Source organism: Giraffa tippelskirchi, chromosome 2 (assembly GCF_054371585.1).
Source record: "Giraffa tippelskirchi isolate mGirTip1 chromosome 2, T2T-mGirTip1v1.2.pri, whole genome shotgun sequence".
NCBI classification, from domain to species: domain Eukaryota; kingdom Metazoa; phylum Chordata; class Mammalia; order Artiodactyla; family Giraffidae; genus Giraffa; species Giraffa tippelskirchi.
The window spans coordinates 76,807,317-76,827,090 of record NC_137276.1 but is presented as its reverse complement, the minus strand read 5'-3'; the positions used below and the strand labels follow the sequence as shown (position 1 = coordinate 76,827,090).

Genomic DNA, 19,774 nt, shown 5'->3' with positions numbered 1-19,774 from the left:
GCAGAATACATTATATCAAATGCTGGACTGGATGAAGCACAAGATGGAATCAAGATTGCCAGGAGAAATATCCATAACTTCAGATATGCAGATGACACCACCTTTATGGCAGAAAGCAAAGAGGAAATAAAGAGCCTCTTGATGAAAGTGAAAGAGGAGAGTGAAAAAGTTGGCTTAAAGCTCAACATTCAGAAAACTAAGATCATGGCATCCAATCCCATCACTTCATGGCAAATAGATGGGGAAACAATGGACACAGTGTAAGACTTTATTTTCTTGGGCTCCAAAATCACTGCAAATGGTGACTGCAGCCACAAAATTAAAAGATGCTTGATCCTTGGAAGAAATACTATGACAAACCTAGACAGCCTATTAAAAAGCAGAGACATCACTTTGCTGACAAAGGTCCTTATAGTCAAAGCTATGGTTTTCCCAGTACTCATGTAGAGATGTGAGAGTTGGACCATAAGGAAGGCTGAGCACTGAAGAATTGATGCTTTCAAATTGTGGTGTTGGAGAAGACTCTTGAGAGTCCTTTGGACTGCAAGGATATCAAACTAGTCAATCTTACAGAAAATCAACCTGGAATATTCATTGGAAGGACGGATGCTGAAGCTGACGTGCCAATACTTTGGCCACCTGATGCAAAAAACTGACTCATTGGAAAAGACCCTGATGCCAGGAAAGGTTGAAGGCAGGAGGAGAAGGGGACAACAGAGGATGAGATGGTTGGATAGCATCACTGACTCAATGAACATAAATTTGAGCAAACTCCAGGAGTTGGTGAAGGACAGGGAACTCTGGTATGCCACAATCCATGGTTTCGCAAAGATTTGGACACGGCTGAGTGACTGAACAACAACAATGTTGTACAGCAGACATTAAATACAACAACTGTAAATCAGCTATATTGCAACAAAATACAAAAGAAGAGAAAGCCTAACAATTTCACGTAAATGCCAGGCACTGTACTTATATTATTTCATCTAATCCTCATGGTAACCACAAGAGTTTAGCATTATTAGACCTATGTGACCCAACAGGATACAGATAAGGCAATTAAATAATTTTTTCCATTCATTAAACAAACATCTATTAAACACCAAATTATGTCAAGTATTACTACTGCAGGTGTTGGGAATAAAGCAATGAATAAAACAAGTTTCTGTGTCAATGGAACTTACATTCTCACAGAAGCAGAGAGAAGTAAACCAGTGATCTGTGACGCACCAGATGCTAAATATTACTGAGAAAAAGAAAGCAAGGCAGGGAGAACAGGGTGTGCAGGAGACTGCCCAAGCTCATGCTGCCAGAAAATCTCAAAAAGTCATCCAGAGATAATGAAAATGAAAGTGGAGAAATGAAAAGGACAGTGGATCAGAAGAGATAAAGGTCATGGCAGATGAGGAAACAGAAATGGGAGCGTCTCACTAGAGATATTTAACAATGAAAAGAGAAGAACCAGAACAGAAGCTAGGTATCTCAAATTCCCTTTTTCTTAAGACCTTTAAAGGTAGTGCTTGAAGCATGTACAATCCTGCAAACTCCAACACAGCCCTGCCCTCTAGTCCAGGTCCAGGTAGTGGGAAACTGCAGCCTGGACTCTTCAGAGTCTGATTATGGCTCTCAGCACTGATGCCCCCAATCACCATTGCCCCCAACCCCAACAGCCCCATCACCACTACTACCATCACCACCACTACTACTACCATTGCCACCATGATGACCACTGCCATGATACAATTCAAAACAGCATTTTATGGAGGAACATAAAACAGCTGCGTGCTGATATTAAAAGGGCATTTTCCTGGACTCTGTGACTACAAAACTGCAGCCAGCTCATGGAAGTGCAACTTTGCTACAATCTGTTGATGTTCCCTCACTCCTAGGACCCCTAAAGCCTGTGCTGAGGGAGCCTGCAGGGTCATCCTGCAGTGACCATCTCCCGGGAGGCAGACTGAAATTTAAAACAGCTAAGTGAACGAAGCATTAAGATGCTTTTTTTGGCTGATGGATAATGTCAAACATTAAATGTGATAATTTGTGAAGAAGCAGTATTTTAGCATAGTATGTTAGATTTATATCAACTTTCTGTAATTAAATTAGCAGACAAAAATGTTCCCTATCTCAGTAAAAAGCTTCCCCATCTATCCAAATTGCTGGTGGAAGACATCTGAGAGTCATCTGACCCTCTCCTCTCCTTCAAGTCCAAAGTCAAAGCCATTACCAAGTCCTTCAGTTTCTTACCCCAAATCACGTTTACATCAGTCCTCTCTCCTCCCCCCGCCACTACCTCAGGCCAAGTCTCCATCTATCTTCTGGGCTACCCTCCTGGTCTTACTACTTCTCCTCCACCTTCTCCAAACCACTGCCCACATGGCAACCTTGTCGCTAACTTTCTGCACACTTACAGATCAAAATATTTCAAACACCCTGTGACATCCTGAAGGAGTCACATCTGTACACTGCTTCAAACTTGACTCATGCCATTCTCCTCCTCCATGCTCCTCTCCACCTCAGGCCATCATGTGTGCGGCCCCTGTGGCCACGACACTCTTCCCTCTCCTCTTCCTCTCCTAGTAACTCATGCCACCTCTAGACACCAGGTACCAGGTACCAGACCAATCAGGTCTCCCTTTCATGGGTCTCACTGTATTCTGATCTTTCACATCTGTCATGTAGCATATCTCAGTCCCTAACTGTGTATCTGTCTAATTATTTAATTGTCTCTTTCTCAGGATGGTAAGTTCCATGGCACAGGGATTATATGAAGCTTGTTTAATGTTTTATCTTTAGAGCTAATCTTGGCATTTGGTACATAGTAGGCACTCACTGGTTTGCTAATAAAGGATTAGTTCCAGGGCTATGGGCTACTGCCAATTCTGGTATATTCCTCAGTGTGTGAAACGATTAGGATAAAACTCAACCCCCCTCCTCCACCTGTAGCAGGAGGGGCTGGCTCTTATCCCCATGAGCAGACACATTTCTTGCTGAGGAGACCTGCTACAGATGAGCAAGTGACTTTCTAACACATGTTTAGAAATCTCAGCAGAAAGTAAAAGCAGAGCATCAAACACACTTTTCAGAGTCCTTCATAAAGAATTAGAACCTGAAAACTAAACAGTGCCCACCACGGGTCACATCTTAAGAATTCAAGATATTCCACTGCCTTGGATGAGCCTCTGTATCAGAAAACAACACAGGATACACTAATGTATACCCGGATGACTGTCTGCAGGCTGGATGGCTGTTGTTTCCTGAAACTCCTCTGAAAACAAAAGGTGTATCCCAAGAGGACACCCCTCTGAGCACAATATTCATTATATACAAACAATCACTCCATATGCAGACATGGACAAGATGCCAAGAAATTCCAGTAATATTATTAGAAACAATAGCAACCCTCAGTACCAGTAAGTAAGAAGTTGCTTTCCCTGTGGGGTGTAGGCTGTATTAAAGACATTCTCTTACTGGTTTTTACCAAATTTCTATGCTGAAGGACTGAGATCAAATAATGCGCAGCCAACTCCAAAGAGAAAGAAACCAAGGACAGAGTTCAAAATGATATTCAAAGAGATGGGTGATGAAAAACAGAACTAGAAGTTGAGAGCTATTTGTAAACTGACTCCCCTGACCCCACGTATCTCCATGTCCAGGTCAATGAACTCCCACAGGGACAACATGGGTGTCAGGACTGATCCCTAGGAACAAGCCTTCTGGGAGGTGGGACCTAAGCCTACCTCCCACCTTGTACTTCTCTGAAGGCTAGAATCCATCATTGTTAATAAAAACAGAGATTCCTGGCCCAAAACTCACTGAGTCAGGATTTCCCAAGGCATGTACTGGGAATATGAGATTAACAAGCACCCCAGGGCAACCGCAACTAGGAAACATTGCTCTGAAGGTTCAGGTCATCCACCTGAGAAGAGACCAGTGGCTGAAGGATGCAGGTGATGGACTTCGGGGGGTACAGGAGTGACTCAGTGTTTCTAGCTGGGCCTCCCAGGGGACACGATCCAGAAGAAGGAAGGGCTAAGTTTCTGGAGATGCTCTGAGAAACTCCAAGTACAAGGCGGGACAGGCACCTCAGCTGAGTGGGCTGGAATAGAGCCCAGAAATAGCCAGAAAACACACTGATGCCTGAAGAATAATCGAGCAGTGAGACAGGCTCACAGCGTTGGGCCTGGAAGAGGTAAGGAGGCTGAGTCTGGGATAGGAGCGCCAGCAGGCGCAGAGGTCCCAATAATGCATGATTATTCATCACGATGAGAGGACCCCCTGGTCTGATGAGTGGGACACAAAGCTCACTGCCTCCACCATCTCACACTTCCACTCACTCAGGACAGGATGATCAGATACCCACTCTCAGACAGGCAGTACTCAGCCCAAGGGTCAGAGTGGTCTTAGCAGATGCTTCCATTCCACAGACAGCTCTGCTCACTCTCATGACCCCCCTCAAGCACCTGCTTAGTCTCTTCATTTTTCTGCCTCAACTTTCAGAGGGACATTACTGTCATGTAATTGCTTTTTCCCCACGTACAACTTACCATGAACATGTGCCCATGTAAGTAAAGGCTCCAGTAAAACATGGTTTTAAGTACCAATCATGAAGACTGGCATTTCTTAAGCAGGCAGTGGTAGGCCCTCTAGGGAGCATTTAGGACACTGAGGGCTATTTGAGATGGGCACAGAAGTTGGGCTGCCCACTGAATTCTGTGAGCTGGAGCCAGTGCCCTGACATGCATCAGGCAGCCCCACACAACAAAGACTTTTTCCACCCCCGCAGGACTTCCAAATGTCTTCTGGAAATGTGAGGGCCAGAGGCACTCGCCCCTTGCACAGTCTTAACTAGAAAATGATGAGAGGGGCTTCCCTGGTGCTCTAGTGGTTAAGAATCCACCTTACAATGCAAGGGACACAAGTTCGATCACTGGTCTGAGAAGATTCCACATGTTGCAGGACACCTAAACCCCTGTGCTGCAACTACTGAAGCCCGCACGCCCTAGAGCCCATGCTCTGCAACAAGAGAAGCCATCACAACTAGAAGCCCAAGTACCACAACTAGAGAGTAGCTCCCATTCACCGCATCTAGAGAATGTGCACGGGAGCAAAGACACAGCACAGCCAAAATAAATATTTCAAACAAGAAAACAATGAGGGCTAGTGGATGAAATAGAAGTATCTAGAACACACAAGTGTGGAGAGGGGATTGGACTAAACTGTCACAAGTGTTTCACTCAGGGCCACTATTCTATGATTCAAACATATAAAGAAACCCAGCCATGTGACTTTCTTCCTAGTTCTCTCAGGGGTATCAATTATCTATTATATTCCTATCTTCTTCCGTGATCATATAATTGAAAATTTTACATTCTAATTTTGGTTTGGTTAATCGTTTCAAATCCTAAACCTAGAGAACTTTTACCCTTAAGTATAAACCAAGGAAGGAGAAGGAAATGGCAACCCACTCCAGTATTCTTGCCTAGAGAATCCTGTGGACAGAGGAGCCTGGTGGGTTGCTGTCCACAGGGTCACACAAAGTCGGACACAACTGAAGCGACTTAGCATGTATGCATGCGTTGGAGAAGGAAATGGCAACCCATTCCAGTGTTCTTGCCTAGAGAATCCCAGGGACAGAGGAGCCTGGTGGGCTGCCATCTATGGGGTCGCATAGAGTTGGACACGACTGAAGCGACGCAGCAGCAGCAGCAGCAGCATAAACCAAGGAAACTATAATGGATGTACATAAAAATATTTTTCAATTATTTTTAGTACAGAAATATCTACAGATAAAAATCCTAGAAGTTACCCAAATATCAAATAATTTGGAATTAGTTAAATCAATGATGGTATATCCATAGAACAGCTATCCATAGACTAGCTAATATTTTAGGATATTTCATGATATAGAAAAATATAGAATTAAGTGGGACAAACAAGTTACACAAAAATGGGTCTCTAAGATTTCATATATATGAAGAAATTTCATATGTATTTCATATATACATATATAAACTCTATCAAAAATGTTTTAATCTAGTATTGATAAAGGATAAAAGAAAAATAAAAGGGGTTGGTGGGAGCCCTATGTGTCATTATATATGATGTGTGTGTGTGATATTTAGCATAAGTCCTGAAAAGGAATAATCCTGTTGATAATACAATGACAGAAAGCACTGGAGTAGCCATCGCCTCACTGGGAAGATGACGAGTAAGAAGAACAGCTTCATTCCCATGGCCTCAGGAACACTGAATCCTCAAACAGCTAGTCAACGTTCTAAATTAGATTTAAGTTTAAACGCACACTGTCTCCTATAATCATTACTGAAATTTCTCTCTTAAATCTATTCCAAGTTAGGGCAAGAAGTTTTCCAAGGTGTTGAAACATTAAGGACAGAGTTTTTTGCTCAATCTCCTAGAAATAGTATTTCAAACATAGGGCCATAAAGAGACTAAAGTCTGTAAAATAAGTTTCTTATAGAAAATCATACATTAAGTATTCATTATAGAAAACCAAATTTGTTCAACTTAGCCATAAATGAACTCAGTAGCCTTGTGATAATTAACCCATTACTCTATTAGTTTCTGTATAAAGATGGGATAGTCAGAATACTTTCCAGTCTAGTTTATTCTGTGAGGTCTGCTTTAAATAAATATTACTTCTCTAAAAGATTCAAACTCTACTGCATTGGGAAGGCCCTTTCACACACATCATTCTTCTTTATGCCCACATTAAAACAAAGGCAAGACATTAAAACGTACACTACAATAGTAACAGAGGTTATAACTGGGTAGCATACAATTATAAGAAATTTTTATTTCCTTGGAATTTACTGTATTTTCCAACAAAACCATGTGTCACTTACTTTATTATTATTATTTTTAATGAAAAATGACTTTCCCTTTTATCTTTATCCTAATCATTGTCCAGTCAAGGTGCTAACATTTTATCAAGTGATCAAGGGCAGAATATTTCGAAGAAAAACAGAAGAAGGAACAGAGGGTTTCATTTCCAGAATAATCAAGTGTGGGCTCTTTTTCAATCAACACTAAGGATTTGGTGTGGGATTCTTTTGTGTGTGCTCTACAGCAGGGAAGATAAATTATTGTTATCTGTGGCTGCAAGAGCTTGTATTATTAAGCTACATTCTTTCCATGTCTAATCCTTTAAACATCCAGGATGTTGAGAATTTTCAGGCTTGAGTCAGACGGGGCTTTAGAAATCACCTGACTGAAACTTGAATTAGGGGAGAGGGCAGTCACTTGATAGACAAGAGATAAGAACTTGCATTTCTTTTAAGTTTATATACAAGAGATAAGAACTTGCATTTCTTTTAAGTTTATGTTCTTGAAGTAGAGGTGACTTACAATGTTGTGTTAATTTCTTCTGTACAGCAAAGTGATTAAGTTATACATGTATATATATGTTCCTTTTGTATTATTTTCCATTACATCATAAGATGCTGACTATATTTTGCTGTGCTATACAGTAGGACCTTGTTGTTTATCCATCCTGTATATAAGTTTTTGTGTATGTGTGCCATGTGCTCAGTCTAGTCTAACTCTTTGCGACTCCTCTGTCCATGGAATTTTCTAGGCAAAAAACTGGAGTGGGCTACCGTTTCCTCCTCCAGGGGATCTCCGTGGCCCAGGGATTGAACATGCGTCTCTTGTGTCTTCTGAATCGCACGTGGATTCTTTATCCACTGAGCTATTGGGGAAATCTGGGGTATAATAGTTTACATCTGTTAACCCAAAACTGTGGAAGGAAAGCTGACAAACCTAGACAGCATATTAAAAAGCAGAGACATCACTTTGCCAAAAAAGGTCCATATAGTCAAAGCTATGGTTTTTCTAGTAGTCATGTATGGATGTGAGAGTTTGATCATAAAGAAGGCTGAGAGCCAAGAACTGATGCTTTCAAATTGTGGTGTCAGAGAAGACTCTTGAGAGTCCCTTGGACTGCAAGGAGGTCAACCCAGTCAATCCTAAAGGAAATCAACCCTGAATATTTATTGGAAGGACTGATACTGAAGCTGAAGCTCCAGTAATTGGGCTTTCTGATGCAAAGAGCAGACTTATTGGAAAAGATTCTGATGCTGGGAAAGACTGAAGGCCAAAGGGGGTGACAGAAGATGAGATGGTTAGATAACGTCTCTGACTCAGTGAACATTAACCTGGGTAAACTCTGGGAGATAGTGAAGGACAGAGGAGCCTGGAATGCTACAGTCCATGAGGTTGCAAAGTCTTGGACATGACTTAGCGAATGAACAACAACAACCCCAAACTCCCAATCCATTCCCTTCCACCTCCCCTTTGGCAACCACAAGTCTGTATTCTATGTGAGTATGTTTCTGTTTCACATATAAGTTCCTTTGTGTCATAGTTTAGATTCCATATATAAGTGACACCATATGGTACTGAAGACCCTGAATTTCTTACTTTTCATTCCACCAGTGTTCTTCTGCACCCATGGGGTGGAGGCAGGATGGGGGCTCACTACATGACTGCCATTCTTTGCAGTATAAGCAAAGAAAGCTATTTTTAGAATCCATCATTGCCCAACTATGTACCAGACTCTCAAAATATTGTCAAGACAAGCTAATTGTTTTTAATCTTGATCATATCCCTTTAAAAAACGAAAAAGAAATCCTAAAAGCACACTAACAAGAAGAACACGCTGATAATACACAGATCTCTGCTCTAGTACAGTCCCAAAAGGCACATTTTATGTTCTTTACTATTAAAAAACTCTGGGTGCTCATTCCCTTACTCATTCTTTCTCTTTTTAGCAGAGCCCATTTAGACTCTGCCTACTTCTACAAAAAAAACATTTGAACAATAAACAAGTAGCTATTAAAACATACACAAGTTGTCTATCTCAAAAACAAAAGATGAAAGGATTTATCCCCCAAGGAAAAGTTGCTGCCAACAAAACTTCCTCCTTCCATAAAGCAACAAAGCTTTTTCTTTTATCTGAAATGTTACAAAAATAGTCAAAGCCATCAAAGGCCATTATCCTTGCTAAAACCCCAATCTTCAACCCCCTCTAACTGGGGACTTCCAGATGAAGAGGCTAATGAACTCCAATTCACAAATATAACCACCAACTTAATTAGTAGTAGCACACTGCTATAGAATAACTTCTGTTTATATAGGCAAGGTCTTTAACGACATTAAAAGCCTTAATGCTGTCATAAATTTTAATACAATATTTTAAACACAAGTGAGTTTATCACTCTCAAAAGTAAATTTACTTAGATGGGTAAGAAATCCCCAACTTCATTAATATTCTCCTACAACCATAAATTCCCCTTTGTCATATCTGAGCATTTACAGAATTGGCACTGGATTTAGCTATAAAAATCAATCAAACTAATGCATATTCATCAACTAACTGCTCTAAACAGACTGATGGTGCTTGTCTTGGTTCTATTGCAAAGGAAGCCAGGGCTTAAGCAAATTACAGCCTTGCTGAGTGTCAAACTAGGAAATGAGAGGGTTGTATTAAATGATTACTAAAGCTTCATTTTTGCTCTAACTAAATGCAGTTCTGTAACTACGAGTTTTAAAAAGCTCTAGGTATTAAGGAACATGCCAGAGTAGGGCAATATGTAGCCCCACCACTCAGATGCACTGAAAATCCAAATTCAAATGTAAACACATCATCTTTCAGAAGGAAGCATTAGGATATTTATCAGCCATCACCTTATTAGGGCTTAGCTCCAGGCAGCTAGAGTCCTAAGGAAGAGCAGTTGCTGGGAAGAAAAGGACTGAAATAGGCATTTAAATCAAATGGCCTATAAGAGCCAGGCAGAGAGCATACATAGAGATCTGAGTGGGAATTGTGAGAAAATGAAGAGCTGCTCCTCAGTTCCAACTAATTATTGCCTTGCAAGAATGTACACCCTGGGTTTATCCCATTTTTACATATTTCAAAAGAATGTCAAAAACCCATAAAACCTCTGATATTTAAACATTGAATCCCAAAGAATTGATGCTTTTGAACTGTGGTGCTGGAGAAGATTCTTGAGTGTCCCTTGGAGAGCAGGGAGATCAAATCAGTCAATCCTAAAGGAAATCAACCCTGAATATTCAATGGAAGGTCTGATGCTGAAGCTGAACCTCTAATACTTTGGCCACCTGATGCAAAGAGCTGACTCATTGGAAAAGACTCTGATGCGGGGAAAGACTGAAAGCAGGAGGAGAAGGGGGCAACAGAAGATGAGATGGTTGGATGGCATCACCAACTCAATGGATGTGAGTCTGAGCAAACTCTGGGAGATGGTGAAAGACAGGAAAGCCTGGCATGCTGCAGTCCATGGGGTCACAAAGAATTGGACAGGATTTAGCAACTGAACAACACAAACGTTTTAAAAACAGTCTACAAGCTAATTATATCTCCACATTAGATACACTTGCAGGACACCAAATTTGAGATCTCTGATGTGGGATGCCATACTACTAAGGAATAAAATAGAAAGATGGGGGGGAGATGCTAAATAGGAGGAAGGATGCAAAGAAAGAGGATAGAATGGGCTAAGTCAATAACTGAAGTTGGCTTTGTTGAGGGAATTCAGAAGAACAAGCAAACTTGGAGGCAGGAAGAGATTAAGGCAGTGAGTCTAAACCTTTTGGGTGGCCATGGGTAGCATATGAGAGTTTCATAAATGCTTTAGAGATTTTCTCTGGAAAAATAAACCTAAGGAGTATGAAGAATAAAGCTGCCCACCAAGGTGTCTGTAGGTTTGTTCCTTGTTCTCCTCCCCTTGTTACCTTACATGGCAAAAGGGATTCTGTAGAAGTAATTAAGTTAAGGAACTTGACGTGGAGTGATTACAGTGAGTTATCTCAGTGGACCCAATCTAATCATGTGAATCCTTAAAATCAGAACATCATTCCTGCCCAAAGCTGTAGCAGAGAACACACCTGTCCCCATACTGGATCTATTCTTTTAGCTCGAAACCTTGTGCTCTGTCACCTGCGTTTAGTCATGCCTGCTCTGCACCTTTTGTAAAAGAATGTTGCCCACAGCCTGAAATATAACTGGTAGCCCATTCTCAAGGCTCTGACCTTTCAAGGTTTAACACTTTTCCACTCACACACAGAGAAAAAAGAGAATAAACTTTGTCCTGTTGTAGGTTTATAGGAACATTGTGATCAGACCTACATAGACAGCTGCAAGAACAAACAATTCCGGCACCAAATGGTTTGCAACAACCAACCACACCACTGTGCCTCCTAAGTACAAACCTGTGGCTTACAGCAACACAAATTTATAATCTTATGGTTCTGTAAGGACAGATGGCCAACATGGGTCCCACTGGGATAAAATAAATGTGTCAGCATGCTTGCATTCCTTTCAGGCAAGAAGCCTGAATCTTAGTTGGGTGAGACAGTTCTTTGGGATACAAGTCCACCATCCTCTCAGTCTGCTGGCTTTCTAAACAAAATTGCTATTTCTTGACCTAACAACTCATCTCTTGATTTACTGGTCTGTCGTGAGATGAGGAACAGGAGCTTGAACTCAGGTCACAGAAGGAAACATGGAAGAATGTTCAGAGAGATGCAATGTTTCTTGCTTTGAAAATGGAAGAAGAGGCCACTTGCCAAGCAATGTGGGCAGCCTCTGGAAACTGGAAGAGGCAAGGAAATGGATCAGTTCTCCTCTAGAGTCTCCAGAAAGGAATGTAAGCCTGCTGACAATGTTTGTTTTATCCCTGTGGGATCCATGTTGGCCATCTGTCCTTACAGAACCATAAGATTATAAATTTGTGTTGTTGTAAGCCACAGGTTTGTGGTCATTTGTTACAGTAGCAACAGAAAACCAATATAAAGACAATCAAAATTTGGCAAAAACATTCACAGACCTCCTTGATGCTCATCCACAGACACAGATAAAGGCTCCTTGCACTAGAAAGAGCTGAACAACATGATCTCAGAGCTGAAGGTAAAACTATTTCTCTTTGGCACACGTGAGAAGGTCAATACTACCCTGTGACACAGTCAGCTTCAAAATCTCACCTCTACAAGGATGGATTCATTCTCTGGACACTAACTACCCTTCTGAGTCTCACTTAAATCACATGTGAACCCCTGACAACTCCTTGCTGCAGACTGATCTTTCTTCTCTTTCTCAAAGTGTTCGTTATGCTAAGAACATGCTCCTCCCCAACCTCCATTCCCAAGAAGATGGCATTTTACACCTGCTGAGATTTAGCCTGGTTTATTCCCTCACTTTGAGCCAGATTGAGCCCTGAAGTATCTTGTTACAGCATCATGTCTCTATCAAGATCTTACTGAGCATGTTATGCCTGGACCGGGCCATATGCTGGCTTAAAACGGAAGAGGAAGGTTATCAGGAAAGTGAGCTACCTGACTCAAAGTTGTTTTTAGCCTCAGATCTCATTTCACCAGTTCATCAAATTTCACAATCCCTGTAATATTTTGAGATGTTTTTTTAAGTTCCATTAGAATGATCCTGGGTGACGTCACCATGGTTGTGACAAATAACTCTGTAGTTTAAAGTTACCATACCAATCTAAATACTAAACCTAATACACCAGACTAACTGGCTTCACAGCTCCTGATCTGCAACTTAACACCAGATCCTATGATTGTCAACGCTGATGCATAGACAGTTCTGGAATGCTGATAGATGAGAAAGCAAAGTGGAACATGGAGGCTAGAAAGGAAAAAGAATAAAAGAACAAGATATTTGGGGTCCCATGGAGATTTGCTGAAGTGTAGAGGAAGACAGACCAGATCTGTTTCTGCAAGAAGTGGCCACTCTGTTGGGAGACTAGCTTGACTCAACAAGGAAGGCTGCCCAGTGACCAATGTATCTGGCTCCTTTTTCTGACATGCAGAAGAGGTCTAGGAACCTCCTAAAATGTTACACAAACTTATGTGTATATGTGCATCTCTTTTTTTCTGAAGAAAAGTGCCATAGATCTGAGAATCCAAATAAACTGTAACTCCCCATTCCCAAGTATAAGAGGTGATGGCCTGTATGTTTCCTCATGAGGACTTCTCCAATTCAACACTCTTAGTTCTTACTAGTCATAAGTGACTAATCCCCATCACAGAATCCTATTATATTTCTGACTTGCCCTCTGATAGCAGCAATAATACCATTTACCTTTTCCACTGTAGATGGGATATAAAGTGGTATTAATTTTACGAAACAACTGGCATCTTTGAGAAGGTAAATTACTAACCTCATTTTCCCCATCAGCCTCTGTGGAATATTCACCCCAAAGGGCACCATGCATTCTACACAAATATGAATGCGTATTTTGTTTGTTGTTTTGTCTGTTGTGTGTTTTGTTGTGCCTTTTTTTAGAATTTTGAAATATGCATAGGAATAGAGTTGGCCTTATTATTCCTGAGAGAGGCAGTCACTAGTCTAGTGGGATAAGACAGGGTCACTGTCTAAAATGGCTGTAAAACAGCTTTGCTATAATAAGGTTTCCAATAGCAGAGTGAGTATTCTGATCAGCAGAGAAACGACGAGACTGACTCTCACCTGATCCAAGGTCAGGTAAGAATAAACAGACAAGAGATGGCAACCAGCAAAGAAGGTGAGAAAAGATATCCAAGAATCCAACCAGATAATGAATCACCTTAATTTGGGGATCTCCATCAACCATTTGAGGTGCTATGATTCTAAATTTAGTATGCTGAATATTTAAAAACACAATTTCACTATATATAAAATAGATAACTAATAAGGACCTACTGTAGAGCAGAGGGAACTCTTCACAATTCTCCGTAATGACCTACATGAGAAAAGAATCTAAAAAGAATGGAAATGGGTATATTGATTCACTTTCCTGTAGAGCAGAAAATAACACAACACTGTAAATCAACTACAGTCTAATAAAAATTAATTTTTTAAAACAGCAAAATTTCACAGTACAGCCAATCTTGTTTGTTGTTGATTCATTTAGACTCTGTTGCCTTAGAAAATATTTTGAAAGGTCATGCCAGAAGCCCAGCCCTCCCTTTCTCGTGAGAGCTATGATTACACTGTACACAAGATCCTACAAAGACAGCTGACACAACTAGTGGTTGAATTCTTTCTTCTGTTTACTTCCAGAAGAGACTTTCCAGAGACAGCTGCAAGGCCAGGCTCCCATCTGAATGCCATGTCAACCTTGCTACAGTCAGCCTTCCACCCATGTTCTTGCCCTGGACCCAGGAATTGTCTCCTGCAGGTCTAGGAGACCAGAGAGGCCATCCCAGGGCCACTTCAGGGCTTACAGATATCACTTGGATGAGCACAGAAGCCACACCTGCTATGCTGCAATCAGACATTTGTAGGTTCAAATTCTAGTTCAGCCTTTTTCACTTGTACAATATTAGGCAAATGCCTTAATGTCTCAGCCTCAGGGTCCTTCTCCATAAAATGAGGCTAAGAGTACCCACTTTCTGGGGAAGGGATGAAGGTTAAATGACAGAATATGTGAGAAGCAATTGGCTTGATGCCTACACTATTATTACTAATTACCATGATCACAGAAGAAAAGCTCTAGCATGGAATGAAAGAGGACAAAATGATATCAGCATTTCTCTTTCTCAGGGCAGGAAGGTCTCTACTCTTCTCTGAGCCTTAAGGCTGCTTATCTTCAGACTGAAGGGAGAGAAAGTAGGTTATTTATATTTCTCTTAGACTCAGTGATTCTCCTTTTAGGCCCCAATAAAGAGCTTCTCTGACTTCAAGTGATGGCAACGAAAATGAGAAAGCCTTGCCTCTTGTGTGGGGGTAGCAAGCACAGGTGTTAACCCCAGGCCCACTGCAACTTCTGACAACAAAGGGCCCACCTTGGTTGAACTTGCATAGTTTCTTGGCACCTGAAGGTGTGGTTGTGTGGACTCTCCTGAGCTGGTGTTCCCGGTCTCCCTCGACACTCTGACTGGCTGGATACCACATGCTCTGTCTCCTGCAAGAGAAATAGGAAAAGGAGATGAACTGTCAGCAGCCAACAGTTCCACAGTGTTCTCCGGTGGGGGTTGGGTCACAGAGCAGGGCAGCAAGCCATAGAAAACACACTACTGGTGACTGTGGGGAAGGGGGCTGAGAACTAATTCAAAACTTAAAATGTTTCTTTCTATCAGGCAGTTGCTGCCAGATTACAAAATAAAGAGAAGGGTTCCCTGATGGTCCAGTGGTTAAGACTCTGCACTTCCAAGGCAGAGGGTGCAGGTTCAACCTTTGGTAAGGGAACTAAGATCCCACATGCAGTGCGACCAAAAGAAAAAAGAAAAAATCCAGATACAGAATAAGGAAAACCTAATAATAGAAACCTAAATTTTACACACATTAAAAATATTATAGAGCTTCCCTAGTGGCTCAGTGGTAAAGAATCCACCTGCCAATGTAGGAGACATGAGTTTGATCCCTGATCTGGTAAGATTCCACATGCCACAGAGCAACTAAGCCCAGGGGCCACAACTATTGAGCCTGTGCTCTAGAGCCCAGAAGCCACAACTACTGAGCCCGTGTGCTGCAACTACTGAAGCTTGTGTGCCCTAGAGCCCATGCTCTGCAGTAAGAGAAGCCACCACAATGAGAAGCCTGTGCACCACTAGAGAGTAGCCCCCAATCACCGCAAATAGAGAAAAGCCCATGCAGCAACAAATACCCAGCACAGCCAAAAATAAATAAATAATGAAAAAATTATAGGAGAATATTTAATGAATAAATAGATTTCAAAATATAATCTCCAGAATATTCATAGCATAGGCTTAATTTTGCCAAATCAAATATATGTATAAATTGTACACACACACACAAATACACAAACACACATACAAAATTGAGACCAAGTAAACCAAAATCTTAACCATGACTAACATTAAGATGTCATTTTTTTTTTCTTTTGGGTGCTCATCTACATTCATTAAAATAATGATACATTATTCCTATAATAAGAAAGAAATTTAAGTGAATCTGAAAACTAAGGGACAAATAATTTTTATAAATTCCAAATCCCAAGTATGCTTAGTATCCCTCTCCTCCCTAGTCCCTCTCTCTCTCTCTCTCACACACACACACCTGTCTATACTGCACCAAAAGAAATCACTAGATTGGTCCCATCATCCTATGATGAACTCTACTAATTGATTTAGAAAAAATAACAGAAGTCAAGTCTACAGAGTATCATAAACATTCCCAAGTTAAAATGAATCTGTATTCAATACAAAGACACACATACCCAAAATGAAAGACTTATATATGTTCAGCAATTGAAACACTATATAGTGTTTGAGCCATGCCAAACCTCTGACAAAGTTTCCTTAGGATAAAATAGCCCTTCTTTACCTGAAAAATGAAATACAAAAGCCAAAATCAGTAAGAAATTCGAAAATGCAGATGGCTACTGTCATCCAGTCAAAATATTCATGTGATACAGTGAATCAGGCTCTGACTGTGCAGTATATTGTGGTGACAATACAGACCAAGTTCCTCTCTTACGGATACAGGTTGAAGTCAGTATAAGTGCCAGTTAGTGAGGCATCTCAGAAAGCATTTTTCTAAAATACGAGAATAGTTTGGCGGAGCTATTTGCCAAGCAGTCATCACAAACTTCTAAAGCAAAACCATAGGAATGCTTTCCTATAAGAGGGGTAAATGGAAAGTAGGAGCAGAGCTGAGGAAAAGAAATGAATTAGAAACACCAGGATCCTTTCTTTAGTTTCAGTTTTCTAAGCGTCCAGCATCAGGCAAGAAGACACACCACATGAAAGGGTGCCATTAGTGTCTGATAGTTCCCTAGACATAGTAGCTGCTTGCAAAAAATTCTATAGCTACTTGAATACTGGTCAAGTTTCCCCAAACAATGGTTTTCAAGTGAGACAGCTCTGCTTGCATGTATGTGAGGTATGTGTCCTTAGACAAACTACATCCATTATCTGGACCTTGGTTTCCTTGTCTGTACAATGGAGATAATATTCCAAGCTCATGAGGGTACTGAACAAGATGCTCTTTTACTGCTTGCCACCTGGAGGCACACCATGGAATGGGAGCTACTGATGATGATAATTACAATCCTTTTATAAAAATTCCTCCCAAGCTCAATATTCTGCATCTAGTGTTAAGGAAATACTTGGAGACTTAGCCCAAATGAATTCAGCGAAAGCAAACTATTTTTGTGTTGGGATGTACGTTTCAGGTTTCTATACTAATAATATTATTTTAAACATTGTATTTAGAAGCCACCCTACTTGGAGACCTAATGACAAGGCCCTTCTAATTTCTAAACAATTTAAAACAGAAATTTCAATTTTATTAAAACTTAACCCTTTTAAGAAAGAGTAGGTTTTTGGTTTTTTTCCCCCAAAGACAGTGTTTTATCTCATCCTTTCAACTCACAGAGGCCGAAAAGGGTTTCAGACTACACATTGCAGGACTCCTATGGATTTTACAAGCAAAAGCAAGAATAAATAAATGGGAATACGTCAAAACTAAAAAGCTTTTGTATGGCAAAGAAAGTGATCAATAAAACCAAAAGGCAGCCTACTGAACAGGAAAAGATAATTGCAAATCATGTATCTGATAAGAGGCTAATATCCAAAATATACACAGAATCCATACAACTCAATAACAAAAATAAATTTGATTAAGAAATGGGAAGAGGGCCTGAGTAGATACCTTTTATCAAGGAAGGCATACAGATGGTCAACAGACACATGAAAAGAGCTCAATATCACTAATCATCAGGGAAATGAAAATCAAAACCACAATGAGATATCATCTCACACCTATCAGAATGTCTTTCTGATAATAACCAACAAATAATTATTGGTGAGGATATGGAGAAAAGGAAACCCTCATGCACTGTTGGTGAGAATGCAAACTGGGACAGCCACTATGGAAAACAGCATGGAGTTTTCTCAAAAAATTAAAAACAGAACTACCATATGACCCAGTGATTTCACATCTGGGTATTTATCCATAGAAAACAAAAATACTAATTGAAAAGATATATGCACCCTTATGGGCTTTCCAGGTGGTATTAGTAGAAAACAACCTGCCTGCCAATGCAGAAGACATAAGAAATGTGGGCTTGATCCTTGGGTCTGGAAGATCCCCTGGAGGAGGGCATGGCAACCCACTCCAGTAGTCTTGCCTGGAGAATCCCGTGGACAGAGGAGCCTGGCGGGCCATAGTTCACAGGGTTGCAAAAAGTCAGACATGACTGAAGTCACTTAGCCTGCACACACACACACATGCACCCTTATGATCACTGCAGCAAACAGCCAAGATACAAAAACAATCTGTGTCCATCAATAGAAGAACGGAAGGAAAAAAGAGAATAGTATAAACACATACAGGCACACTGAATATACTACTCAGTCATATGAAAAGAATGAAATCTTGCCATCTGCAACAACTTGGGTGAACCAAGAGGGCATTATGCTAAGTCAAAAAGAGAAAGACATAAGAAGTCAGAAAGAAAAAGACAAACACCATATGATTTCACTAATATATGGAATCTAGAAAACAAAACAAACAAACAGGCAAAACAAAACAGAAACATACATATGGATGCAGAGAATAAACTGATGTTCACCAAAGGGAAGGTGGGCGGGGGACTGTGCAATACAAGTGAAGGGGATTTAAGAGGTATAAACTTCCAGTTATAAGTCATAGGCATGCACTACATAGGGAATATAGTCAACAGTATGGCAACATTTTTTTATAGTGACAGATGGTTACCAGATATATCGTGATGATCAGTGTGTTATGCATACAAATGTTGAACTACTATATTGCACACCTGAAAATAATACAACATTGAATGTTAGCTATAGTGAAAGTGAAAAGTGAAGTTGCTCAATCATGTTCGACTCTTTGCAACCCCATGGAGCCCTACCAGGCTCCTCCATCCATGGGATTTCCTAGGCAAGAGTACTGGAGTGGGTTGCCATTTCCTTCTCCAGGGGATCTTCCTGACCCAGGGATCAAAGCCAGGTCTCCCACATTGCAGGCAGGCGCTTTAGCATGTGAGCCACCAGGGGAAAAAACCAATCATCTACTACATACCAAGGATGTTGATAGTTAAGAGGGTTATATAAAAGTGAATGAGACATCTTTGCCCCCAAAGAACTATAGAACCTGTTTTTGACAAAGACTAAAGCATGAGATGGCAGACACTAACTTGCCTACTTCTGTGTCAATGTGTTTGTCAAATGGGGAGGTACAAACTGATCAATGGGAACGAGGCAAGTAGAAGCCAAGATCTTCTCCTCCAGGTTAATCTTCCCACCACCTAGTTAGGCATAGTCTGGATGGGGCATCTGTAAGAGGAGTCATCCTACATCTTTTCCTGCTCCCAACCACCCTCTTCTACCCTTCGACTTCACCTCCTGCAAGTCCCAAGCCCAGCCTTAGTAAAGGCATTTCTGGGTTTTCTGCTATATGAAGGAACAAACTGTCTAAGCTCTGAGACATTTCATGAGAAAGATATTACATAATAAACATTATTTTGGTTATATTCTGACCCATGAGCAGAGGCTAGGATAGTATACAAAATGACAAGAGAAAAGTTGTCTATTAATTAGGTTGACAGGCTCAAAACCCCAGCTGAACTGTTTACAATAGCCAGGACGTGGAAACAACTTAGATGTCCATCAGCAGACGAATGGATAAAAAAGCTGTGGTACATATACACAATGGAATATTACTCAGCTATTAAAAAGAATGCATTTGAATCAATTCTAATGAGGTGGATGAAACTGGAGCCTATTATACAGAGCAAAGTAAGTC

The 19,774-nt window shown here is 40.8% G+C and overlaps 1 protein-coding gene across 10 annotated transcripts in view; it reads right to left on the bottom strand.

Annotated features, from left to right (window-relative positions):
• The window catches only part of FAM13C (family with sequence similarity 13 member C), a 151,433-nt gene that overhangs the window by 73,286 nt on the left and 58,373 nt on the right, over window positions 1-19,774 (bottom strand). For all 10 annotated transcript variants that reach the window (XM_081569119.1, XM_081569123.1, XM_081569118.1 and 7 more), the window contains one exon: window positions 14,827-14,945. In XM_081569119.1, the coding sequence (XP_081425245.1) occupies window positions 14,827-14,945 (119 nt within the window). The remainder of the gene's footprint in view (window positions 1-14,826; window positions 14,946-19,774) is intronic.